The 12,987-nt window shown below is 37.0% G+C and overlaps 2 protein-coding genes across 18 annotated transcripts in view; one reads left to right on the plus strand and one right to left on the minus strand.

The window, feature by feature from the left end:
- Positions 1 to 12,987, plus strand: part of ZNF366 (zinc finger protein 366) — a 264,426-nt gene that overhangs the window by 35,441 nt on the left and 215,998 nt on the right. The window lies entirely within an intron of this gene.
- LOC107498690 (histone H2B subacrosomal variant-like) lies at positions 12,525 to 12,893 on the minus strand. Its single transcript, XM_016122088.1, has one exon. The coding sequence runs from the start codon at positions 12,891 to 12,893 to the stop codon at positions 12,525 to 12,527; it is 369 nt and encodes a 122-aa protein (XP_015977574.1).

Consider the following 12,987-nt stretch of genomic DNA (forward strand, 5'->3'; position numbering starts at 1 on the left):
TTCTTCTCCATGTAGGGTACTTATTGATAGGAATGTAGTTGTTACCATTCTTTATTCCTGTTTTTGATACATGTTTTTTCTTCTTAAAGAAGTCCCTCCAACATTTTCTATAATACTGACTTGGTGGTGATAAATTCCTTTAGCTTCTTTTTGGGAAACTCTTTATCTGTCCTTCAATTCTAAATGATAGCTTTGCTGGATAAATTGTTCTCGGTTGTAGATCCTGGGTCTTCGTCCTGTTGAATATTTTTTGCCAAGCCCTTCTGTCCTGCACATTTTCTTTTGAGAAATCAGCTACCAGTCTTATGGGTGTTCCCTTATAAGTAACTATCTCTTTTTCTCTTGCCGCTTTTAATATTCTTTCTTTGTATTTAACCTTTGGCATTTTAATTATGATGTGCCTTGGTGTGGGCCTCTTTGGATTCCTGAGTTTGGGAATTCTCTGCTCTTCCTGGGATTTTATGTCCATTTCCTTCACCAGATTAGGGAAGTTTTTCATCATTATTTCTTCAAACAGCTGTTCAACATCTTAATTTTTTTTCAGTTACATCAATCAGATGGATATTTGAACCCTTAATAGTATCCCATATTCTCCTTAAATTATTCTTAAAGTCTTGGCATCTTATCTCTTGCTGTTCTGATTTCATGTCCTTGGCTTTCCCATCCTCTAGACAAGACATTTGATTCTCTTCTTTAGTCACTTTGTTTATTGCTTTGTTTATTCCATTTAATATACTTCTCATCTCAGATAATGTGTTCCTCATTTCAGACTAGCTCCCTTTTATAATTTCAATTTCTATTTTTTTTTTATCTCTTTTTGTTGAAGTTCTCTACACTTCCCAAAAATTCATTGAGCATCTTTATAACCAGCATCTGTTAGATTACTTGATTCCATTATATCTGGATCTCTGTCCTATTCTCTCATATGATTTCTGCTTCTTTGTCTTTTCATTTTGGCTGCCTTTCCACGTCTGTTTCTATGTACTAAACAAAGTTCCTAAGTCTTCTGGTCTTATTAGTGTGGATTTGTGAAGTAGGTGTCCAGTGGCACAGTCCTGAGAGAGATTCAGCTGCAGGCCGAATTTAGCCCAAACCTCTGCCCCTTCGGGGTCACCTGTTAAGATTCAGCAAGTAATCCACAGATGCGGTGTTTATAGTTGCCCCAAAAGGCCACACCAGAAACTGAGGCAAGCCGCCTCCTCCAGTGTGAGTCTCAGCAAGGAACACCTGACTAGCTGAGGATATACCTGGATGTGGCTTGGGTGGGCCCATTAGTTGGGGTAGGCAGGGTTTCATGGAATCCTCTGGGGACAAAGCAACCTCTGTTACCTGGTTTGATGATGTCATGGCTATGGCGGTGCTGTGTCCAGCGCACTGTTAGGGGTGAGGGCTCAACAGGGAACAATGGATAACACTGGCACTTCTGTACATAGTGAGTCTCGCCTAGGCCCTCACTCCGACAATGTCTCCCTTTAAGTCCCTGGTGCCTCCTGTGCGTAGCCGAATGGACACTGGTGCTCAATAAGCAGGTCTATCACCATAAAAATCCACTTGGGGATGTGGCCCCTTAAGAGGCATCTGCCACTACCGCTGCAGTAGCCCCTGTCTCACTCAGCCACTCAAGACCCAGCAGCCCCACGTCCTTGCCCTGTACTGCTGTTGCAGGGTGCTTTCTTGGACTTCTCCCTAGTTGTAAGGCTTGTTCATCCCAGGTGATTTTTCCTTGCTGCTGCTCCTTGTTTCTGTTACAGCTTGATTTGGTCACCGAAAGGATGAACAGAGCCTCTATCATCTATGACATTTTTTTCCTCCATAAATTGAAATATCTTGATTTGCTTATAACATTGCAGTTAGTCCTCTGAGATTTATTCAAGCTCCTTATCTTATGTAAGGGCTAGCATTTTCCTTGGGGTTTCAATAAGATATGTTGAATGTATTTATGTTGCTGTAGCCATTTTGCTTTGGAAAATGCACCATTCACATTTTCTTTAGTAATAGCACTTTATCATAGTTCTCTTTTCCCAAAATTAAAATTACTGTCAGATTTTTTTGCCTTCTCTCTCCAGTCAGACAATTGAATGTAATGATGCTGTTTATCCACAGATAGTGTCTAGATTAATTTTTTGTCTGCCTTTTGAAATTATTTTAACAGACTTTGCAGCCTAACGAGCTATGTATTTGGGTGTTTTGGACTTAGACGTTAATATTTCTGAACATCATTGTCTCTAAGTGGGAACAAAAATGTGATAGTTTGAAACATGCCAGAAATTTGCTTTAGCTGACTAGTGGTAGAAGCTAAAGACTGTTGTGGGGGCATTTTCTTTGTTTTCGGAAGATAATTTTGGTAAGTTATCTTGTTCATGTGGATAAAATTAAGTATATGAGTTACATATCGTGGCTTAACAAATTATCTCCAAACTTGCAACAATAACTCTAATTTATTATTTCATAACATTTTTAAGGGTCAGGAATTCAGGTACAGCTGAACTGGGTAGTTCTGGCTTGGAGTTTCTCGTGAGTTTGCAATTAAGATGTTGGCCAGGCCGCTTTCTTCAGAAGGCTTGACTAGGACTAGAAGGTCCACTTCCAGGGTGGCTCCCTCATATGGCTGGCAATTTAATGTTGGCTGTTGGCAGGAGATCTCTGAATTCCTTACCACTTGAATCTTTCCATAGAGCTCTTTTGATGTCCTCATGACAGGGTGGCTGGTTTCCCCAGAATGAGTAATCTAAGAGAAAACAAGGAAGTGGCAGTGTTTTTTATGACATAGCCTTGAAATTCACACATACTTCCACTGTATTCTCTTGGTCACACAGACCAACCTGATATATTGCAGAACATGAATACCAAAAGAGAATCATTAGGGAGCCATCTTGGAGACTGACTACCACATTAAGTAGCACTGTGGGTGTTTTTTTTTTTTTTTCTCAAAAGCCTTTTAACTGTGGAGTAACCCAGATGCAAATATATCAGACTAGGATAAGGGATATTTTGTTCAATAATAATATTTTAAAAGGTTGACTTGATTGGGGATCAGCGTGCAACTCTACAGAGATTAATTTGATGTCAAGTGATTTTTCTGCCTCCTGTGCTTGGAGAAACCACAAGAGGAAGTGAGGACCAGAAAAAGTGATGCCTATTGGAAGGACTTATGAAGGTGGGGTAAAACTTAAGTTCTTTTCAATTAAGATCTTAATAATTCAAAGTTTCTGTACCTCACCTTTCTGGCAAAGTTCTCACAGAAATTTCTGTGATTCTCTAAGTGGGCTTGACTTCACACGTGCCCATGAACCAGCTCACTGTGAACAATATCACAGGACACTGCTTTGTTCTCCCTCTTCCCCACCAGCTTTGCGGAGTTCCTATCTTCAGTCTCCACTGTGGGCTTCTGGTCCCAGGGCAGAGAGCAGGAAACTGGCCTTTTCTCCAGCTCTTGTGTCCTACTTCATTGCCAGAGCCCTGAAGCTGCACAGCCTATGCCTATACCATTGCAAAATCTTTCATCAAGACAGCCCTTTTTGCCTCTGAATAACATTCCCCCAAGAACAAACACTGACAAGCAGCAGTTTTATTTTTCAGGACTCTTCATCTTTAATGAAGCTGTCTAAATTTCCACCTTGACGTATATTACTTATAGGCTGCTACTTTCTGCCTATATATTTACATAGCTGCTGGTTTCTCCCCACACTGCCAAATATCTTCCAAAACAATCAGTTGTCAGAGCTAAGGAAATCTGTCAACACATGGTATGTGGCATAGATTAAGATTGTGATAAAAACCGACCTCACATATTAAAAATTCAAGCTATCATCTTCAATCTAAGCTTTAAAGAAGTGCTAGTCATCTTCCCCTAGGTGGTTTTACTTTTGCCAGATCCTCTGCACTTTGAGCACTCTTGTGATACCCCGTTTATGGCACCATTTACAATGGTCTTTTGCATACTGTCTAGGTATTTTATGTGGAAGTGGTAAATAAACTGAGCCTCACATCTTGGCTCTATCCATTAAGTCTCCTGGGCCAGAGCCAGGAGTTCCTAGTTGGCTATTTCCCAGTTAGCGCATACATTGTACATATCTCCTAAATATCCTCTACATCTATCTCTTCCTCCTAATTTCCGCTGACTGAGTTCAGGCCCTCATCAGGTCTTTCCTGGATCACTCCAATAATATACAAACTGGTCTCTCTCTGCTTTAATTCATCCTCCTCACTTATGCTGCTGGAATAATCATTCTAAATACAAACGAGTAACATATCTTCTGCATAACTTCCCTCAATGGGCCTCCTCATAGGTACTGGAATCAAATTCAAGTTATAAGTTGGCCCATGTATTTTTGCCTACCCCTCTGACCTCATTTGTACTATCCTTTCTCTTGTGCTTTTTGGCAGCCATTTGACTTGGAATTATCTTAAATTTATACTGTTTAATATTCTATGATTTTGAAAATATTATTTCTTCTACCTAATATGCTTTTCCTACTCATCTCCTTCAAGACCTAAGATGTCGTCTCCTATAAGACATCTTTCCCTCTGGGTTAGATGCCCCTCGCATGTTCCAAAGGATCTTCTGCATAGCTCCCTCCATATGAGATGCAGCACGAATTGTGCTTTAAGTTACAGGCTCTGGAAACCCAGAGTATGTGGGTTTAGTCACATTTCTTTTGTTACTAGCTGTGTGACCTCTAGCAAGTTTCTTAGTCTTTTTTCCCTGACTGTAAAATGATAATAGTACCTCTCTCATGTGGTTGTCTTGAGCTTTATATTGAGTTGACCTATGTGGAGTACTTAGAAAAATGCCTAGCTCAGAGCCTAGACTCAATGTATGTCATTTGTTCCCAAAATTTACTTTATTTTTAGTTTGTTGTTTCATAAGATTCTAAGCTTTGAAAGGGATGGACCTTTTTTTTTTTTTTCTCAGCATCTATAACAAAGAAGGCATTTCTATGACTGCATAAATGAACTATAAGTACCATATGTGAAGTATTATATTTAATGGTACTTTCCTATTCCCCAGTGCTTTCTGACACATTTAGTTCATACAGGAACAAACTAGCAATATACATAGTGATTCTTTAAAAAATTATAGTAAGTCATATGGTGGGGAAGAGGGGAGGAGGGAGGTATATGGAGTAAAAGGGGTCAAATATGTAAAATTGGAAGTTATGTAAATTACATCGAGTAAATAAAAAGAATTATAGTAAATGACAGCATATATTTATACGAGATTACATTATTAATTTCTAAAACATTTCTAAACTCAGAGAAGAATAGTCTAAGTTTACCAAAATTTTATTGTTTGGGTGATTTGTGATTTTGTTGATGTAAGATATCTTTTATGATACTGTATACCTCTAGCTTCAAGTTACCACAGAATCCACATGTTGGCCATGTTGTTGGCTTAAGTGGAAATATTTTTCTGTCTTTTTTGAATGTCTCACATAAATTTGTATTTAAATAATGTTAAGAAATCATATCACGTGTCCAAGTTTTTGCCATCTGATTTATACATCTTTGAGAAAGGGTTGCTAAATAGTATGAGATTTCATTTTATAGCAACATCTGGTAAATAAACAGGACATTCATCATCCTCCATTTCTAAATTAATATGTTTTTATTTAATAAGCATACAGTCATTTTGAGACTAACTGCATTGTTTAGTAATCAGTAATCTTCTGATGTCTCTGTTAGAATTAGATTTGACTATGAAAGATAGAAGCCCAAAATAACAGTGGCTTAAACAAGTTAGAAATTTATTTCTCTCTCATGTAAATATAGGCAGTCCTGGGCTGGATGGCTGTTCAATCCTCAGAAACCAAAGTTCTTTTATTTTTTTGCTCTACCATCCTTAAGATAACAGAGTTCAATACCTAGCTTAAGATGACTGCTCCAGCTCCAGCCTTTACATCTTCAGTTTAGCCAGCAGGAAAGAAGAAAAGGGAAAAGAGCACTCTGTTGATAGTTAATGGCACTTCCTGGAAGTTTCATATACCTTCCCATTCATCAGACTTGATCATGTGGATCTGGTCAAAGGAGGATTGGAACTGTAATCTTTGTCCTGGGTGGCCATGAGCTCAGTTAAAAAGTGAGGGTCCTATTTCTGAGGAGAAAGGGTAAATACATATTAGAGGACTACTACCAGGGTGTGTTACTTTTTGTCTTACTGTCATTTAACTATTACAGGTTACTAGGGTCCAAGGCTGAAAGAAATAGTTGGTAAAATGGCTCTATTGATGTTGAAATTATGCATTGAGATAATTTTGACCCATTCTTAATGTGTTAGCTAATGTAGGTTTGTTTTTAACTTTTAGAAGCTATGTTGACTTTATTCATGCATTCTAAAATTAAAAATATTATTAATGCTGTTGCAAATAACTTTTTCATAAAGGAACATAGAAGTTATAAAGTAATATATGACACCAATGACAGATAACAAAAGAAAAAATAAACAAATTAAACTTCAACAAAATTAATAATTTTTGTGTATGAAAGGACACTATCAACAAAGTGAAGAGGAACCCCATGGAATGGGAGAAAAATATTTCAAATCATATATCTGAGAAAGGATTATTCAGAATATATAAAGAGCTCATATAACTCAACAACAAAAAAGCAAACAAAGCAATTAAAAAATGGATAAAGGATGGATCTGAATAGACATTTATCTTAAGAAAATATGCAAATTACCAATAAACACATGAAAAAATGCTCAATATAATTAGGGAAATGCAAATTAAAACCACTTTACATCCATTAGGATGGCTATTTTATATTTACACATATATATCAGAAAATAACAAAGGTTGATGAGAATGTGGAGAAATTGGAACTCTTGTGCATTGTTGGTGAGAATATAAAATAAACCAGACACTTGGGGAAAAAGTATGACAGTCTCCGAAAAATTAAAAATAGAATTACCATATGATTTGGAAATTCCACTTCTAGGTATATACCTAAAAGAAATTTCAAGCAGGGACTTGAAAAGATATTTGTATATTCATGTTCATATTGACATTATTTTCAACAGCCAAAAGGTGGGAGCAACCCAAGTGGCCCAAGTTTATTCATCAGCAGATGAATGGATAAACTAAATGTGATATATACATACAATGGACTATTATTCAGCCTGAAAAAGGAAGGAAATTCTGACATATGTTACAACATAGCTGAATCTTGAAGACATTATGTGAAGTGAAATAAGGCAGTTACAAAAGGACAAATACCATATGCCACTTATATAAGGTACTTAGAGTAGCCAAATTCATCAAGACAGAAAGCAGAATAGTGGTTGCCAGGGTTTGGGGAGAAAGAGGAAATGTGAGTTTTTTTAAATGAAATTTTAGTTTAGGAAAATGAAAACGTTCTAGAGATGGATAGTGGTGATGGTTGCATAACAATGGGAATGTACTTAATGTGACTGAACTGTATATACACTTGATTAAAATGGTAAGTTTTGTGTTATGTATATTTTACCACACTAAAAATGGTTAAAAGTTTGAAAAATGTGGGCACTTTTACACATATGCATTTATGTAATCAGACTTGAAACCAATTCCAAAATTTTTGCCAAGAATCTTGATCTTATTTTGAAATTTTATTAAAATATTTCAAACATTCACAAAAGTAGAGAGAATAACATGTAAAGAACCCTGTAAAATTCTCTTCTTCCAACTTTAATATCTCAATTAATAATAAATCTTTTTTGTGAATGGTGAGTTCATTACCCCAATTGTTTTTTTTTTTAATTTTAATTTTTCAATTTGAGTTGACATTCAATATCATTTTACATTAGTTTCAGGTATACAGCATAGTGGTTAGACATTTATATAATTTACAAAGTGACCCCACTGATTAGTCTAGTCCCCATTTGGCACTATACATAATTATTACAATATTATCGACTATATTCTCTATGCTGTACTTCACATCTCTGTGACTCTTTTGTAACTACCAATTTGTGCTTCTTGATCCCTTTACTTTTTTCACCCAGCCCCTCCTCAAGTCTCCTCCCATCTGGCAATCACCAGTTTGTTCTCTGTATCTGAGTCTGTTTTGTTTTGTTTGTATATTTTATTCCTTATATTTCATATATAAGTGAAATTATATGGTATTTGTCTTTCTCTGTCTGACTTATTTTACTTTGCATAATCCCTCTAGGTCCATCCATGTTGTTGCAAATGGTAAGATTTCATTTTTTATGGCTGAGTAATATTAAATTGTATAAATGTATCACCTCTTCTTTATCCATTCATCCATTGATGGACACCCAGGTTGCCTCCATATCTTGGTTATTATAAATTATGCTATAATGAACATCTACATTCACATATCTCTTTGAAGTAGTGTTTTGGATTTCTTCAGCTAAATGCCCAGAGTAGTCCTTTATCTCTTATTATAGCCTTTGTTTTAAAGTATGTTTTGTCTGATATAAGTATTACTATCCTAGCTTTTTTGTTTATTTCATTTTTAATGAAATCTTTTTCCATTCTTTTACTTTCAATCTGTGTGTATCTTTTGATTTAAAGTGAGTCTCTAGTAGGCGACATATGTAAAGGTTTTGTATTATTATCCATTCAGCCACCCTATCTTTTGATTGGAGCATTTAATCATTTACATTTAAAGTAATTATTGATAGATATGTAGTTATTGCCATTTTATTACTCATATTTTTTATCTTTTTATTTCTTCTTCAAGAAGCCCCTTTAATATTTTTTGTAATACTGATTTGGTGGTGATGAACTTCTTTAGCATTTTCTTGTCTGAGAAGCTCTTTAGCTGTCCTTTGATTCTAAATGATAGCTTTGCTGAGTAGAGTAATCTTGGTTGTAGGTCCTTTCTTTTTATCACTTTGATTATTTTTCTCCAATCTCTTCTGTCCTGAAAAGTTTCTGTTGAGAAATCATCTGACAGGCTTATGGACTCCCGTGTAGGTAATTAATTTCTTTTCTCATGCTGCTTTTAAGATTCTCTCTTTAATCTTTGGTATTTTAATTATGATGTGTCTTGGTGCAGGCCTCAGTCTGAAGCCAGCCACTGGGAGGTGTTCCGCCAGAGGCCAGGTTCAGCTGTAGCCTGTGCCTTGCTTTGGCCACCTGACAAAAGTCTCCAAGCTATCTGCAAATGGCTGCCACCCATGCTGGGCTTAGAGATGCCTGGAGAGTCCAAGTTGCAAACTGAGGCTTGTACCTCAGTCTTATTGGCTTCTTTGTAGGTAACTAATTTATTAGTTTATTGGTTACCTACAAAGCTGCTGTTAGTGCTAGGCTTGAGGCTGCTCAGCAAGAGGTATGGGGCACATCGAGGCCAGATGCTGCTTATTTGGGTTTTGTGAACCTTTGAGAAATTTTAGGTCAGTCTGCAGTATGAGCCAAGACAGGTTGTTTGTATGGAAAACCCACTGGAGGCTGCTTGGGTTGGCCCACATATTGGGTGGGGCGGGGTCTCAGGGAATCACCAGCCTGAGGTGAATGGTGTTAGCTAGGTTGGTGGAGACTCAGATATGGTGCCCACCTGCATATGTACACTCAACAAAGGAACAGTTGATTCTGCTAGCACTTCTTTCTGGGTGAAAGCTACTCCTCTACTTCTCCAGCACTGAGCTGCTGCCCCAGTGCTAGAGCTCAGAGTGAGTGAATCTATTAGCAAGTAAGTTCATGTGTGGGCCCTTTAAGAGGTGTGCCTAGGACTCCAGCAACCCTCTGTCTCACTCAGTCACATTCTCTGGTAGTTTTTACAGCCAGAAGTTGTGGGGATTTCTCTTCCTGGCACTGGAACCCTGGGCTGGGGAGTCTGGTGTGGGCTGGGACCCCTTGCTCCTCAGGAAGGACCTCCACAGCCAAGATAGCCCTCACCCATTTGTGTATGGGAACAGCTTGTTCTGCATTCCTGTCCCTCCTATTGGTCTCGAGGTGGCTTCTTCTGTATATCCTTAGTTATAGGACTTCTATTTATCTGGACTTCAGGCGACTTTCAATGATGACTGTTCAGTAGCTTAGCTGTAATTTTGATGTGGTTTTGAGAGAAAGCAAGCACAGCATTTACCTACTCCACCAACCTGACTGGCTGTTAAGTACCATTTGTCTAAACTCTCCTTACTCCAATGATTTGAAAAGCCATCTATAAACTTTTCATATTTGTGAATTTTTTATACAGATATGGGCATCTCAAGCAAAGGCCTTAGAAAACCTGCCATATCACAAGACCCTGCAAAAGGAGCAGTATTATGTAGACCAGAGGTTAGGAACTTTTCTGTAAAGAGCCAGACAGTAAACATTTTAGGCTTCGTGGGCTACATTAGGCTTGTTGAATATTCTTGTTTTTCTTTTCTTTTCTTTTAAAATATCCCTATAAAAATGTAAAAAACCCTTCTTAGTGTGTGAGACTATACAAAAAAGGGCTACTTCTAGATTTGACCCAAAAGGGCTACTTTTAGATTTGCTGATTCTGGTAGACCTTCGAGGCCCTTCTGATGCCAACCCACTGCAGAATGGCAGATGTGGGCATCTAATCATGATCAGCCAGTTTTTAGGATAGGCAGCAACCTCTGTCTGAGACTAAAACAAATAGGATGGTTTCAAGTTTGATTATATAAATGTATGTGTATAAAAATACCCACTAAAATTTTTTAACCATATTTTTTAGTGAACTCATGGCTACAGCAAAAACATACAAAATAAAATCAATAAAGGAAAAAAGCACATTGAGCAAAGTCCAGAGGAAACCAGGTATAAATTCCAAAAACCCTCTCATATTGAAGTCATATGGGACAAACTTAAATTTCCCAGTAATAAGTTAGGAGAACATATCAAATTGTTGTCTAACTGAAAAGCTCAATAAAGACACTGTGTAACCATTTTTTATTGTGGTAAAATTTTATTCTGGTACTTTATGTAAGTGGAATCAAATAGGTCTATGTGTCAGGTCTATTTCCTGGAACTCTGAGAAGGAAGGATTCAGAAGCGAGCAACCCCAAGACAAAAAAAGAGTAGGACCTAAGTGAGAGACATCTAGAATTGTCTCAGATCTAATCCCAATATATATACAAGAAACCCCTTTTCTTGAGGAAACTTAAATGGTGTTCTTTGTAACCAGAAGAATCTAAATTACTCTTATCTACTGAAAATTTAAGTTGATAAAAATGCTTTGGCAGATAGTCTGATAATATCTAGTAAAAATGAATGTGGACATATCAATGATCTAGTAACTCTACCATTAGGTATTTTACCCAGAGAGATTTATGTACATTTGTACCAGAAGCTATGTGTATAAGATGTTCATAGCATGTAGCACGTGTCCACAGAGGATTCTCTTAACCTGGTCAAATCCCAGCTCTGCCTCTTACACAGGTATGTGACCTCAGACAAGTTACTTATTTCTCTGTGCCCCACTTTTCTCATCTGTAGGAGGGGGTAATTATTTATTCCTCATAAGTTTGTTGTAGGGATTAAATAAGTTAATTTACATAAAATGTTGGGCACATAGCAAATGCTGTAGAAGTCTTAGCTGTTGTTACAACTCGTTATTATAGCAGCATTGTTCCTAATAGCAAAAGAGTTGAAAACAACCAAACTGCCATCAATAGAAGATGGATAAACTGTGGTATGTTTATACTATAAAATACTAAATAGCATCAGAGTAAAAAGAATGAACTAGAGCTACATATATGTACACACACACACACACACACATATCTCAATAGGTATAAATCTTAGAAATAATGTTGATTAAAAGGTAGGCACAGAACAATGTATGTAGTATAACTTTGATGTTACAAAATAAGCAAAATTAAACTTACTATGTAGAGATATGTACATAGGTAGCAAAAGTACAAAGAAAAGCAAAGGAATGGGGAAGAAAACTCAGAGCAGTGGACATGGACAGGGAGATAGGGTCAGAAGACATCTCCAGTTTAGAGTGTACTTATATTTCTGAGTGTACTTATGTTATAAATGTCAAAATTCAAATCGAAAACTAAATGTAAAGATAAAATTTATATGGGTACGACCTGTGCTTGTTGAAATTCAGGAAGTAAGAATTAAAACAGGAAAGAAATTATTGACATGTTCTATAGAGACTTCATTAAAGAACTAAATTGGTTGAATGTAGTTTTCTTTTACTTTTTTTGATGAAAATTTATCCATGCTGATATACTGCTAGTTAAAACATTTGTTTTCCTAAATTCCTAAGTCAGTGTGACTTGGGGGTCAAAATAGCTGAATTAAATCATCCTGTACATAGTTAAAAATATATTAATAAAATTAGCACTGAAATTATATAATAAGATCTACACATTCATAGGAAAAACAGGAGTTCTGGGTTGGAGCAGGTGTCAGGAAAACCTAAGTAGTCAAATTGTTAGAAGGTAAAATAGCAAGAGAGTAACTCTTCTCTAGAAATAAGAGAAACAGGGAAGATACCCACATTACTGCTATGGTATAAAAAAAAGAAGGGTGAAGCAATATTGAAGTGATCTTTTGGGTAGTAAGCTTGATTTACTTTCCCCAAGATTTAATTAAGCTGGTACATGGCGTTCAGGAGTGGACATATCTTTGGACAGCTTCACTTCCAAAAGCCACTGCATACTTAGCTAGTTTTCCAGGAAACAGAAAATACACTGCCTTCTGGACATCTTCAGGGGTGAGAGTACGACGATTTCTGTAATTCATCAGGTTGCAGGCTTGCGTAGAAATGCGCTCAAAGATGTTGTTGATCAGGGTATTCATGAAGTCCAAGGTACGAGACGATATGCCGCTCTGGGGAACCACTTCCTTTAGGACCCTGTTTATGTAGAGTGAATAATTTCTGTGGCCCAAACCGGTACGGGAGTGTGATTTCTTTGTGGAGCTTGAGTTTTGATGTCCTCTGGAGCACCTGTTCTTTCCGGTGATGGATCTGGCCATTGTAGATGTTGTTCTCCTTAATGGTTAGGAGTGGAGAGGAGAAGGGCCTACAAGTTGGGGGAGCTCTCACATTTATATCGACATGTCACAATCA

Source organism: Rousettus aegyptiacus, unplaced genomic scaffold (assembly GCF_014176215.1).
Source record: "Rousettus aegyptiacus isolate mRouAeg1 unplaced genomic scaffold, mRouAeg1.p scaffold_m13_p_8, whole genome shotgun sequence".
NCBI classification, from domain to species: domain Eukaryota; kingdom Metazoa; phylum Chordata; class Mammalia; order Chiroptera; family Pteropodidae; genus Rousettus; species Rousettus aegyptiacus.

What these genes read in the sequence shown, in the direction of transcription:
- LOC107498690 (XM_016122088.1), bottom strand. Translation starts at nt 12,893, where the DNA reads ATGGCCAGATCCATCACCGGAAAGAACAGGTGCTCCAGAGGACATCAA.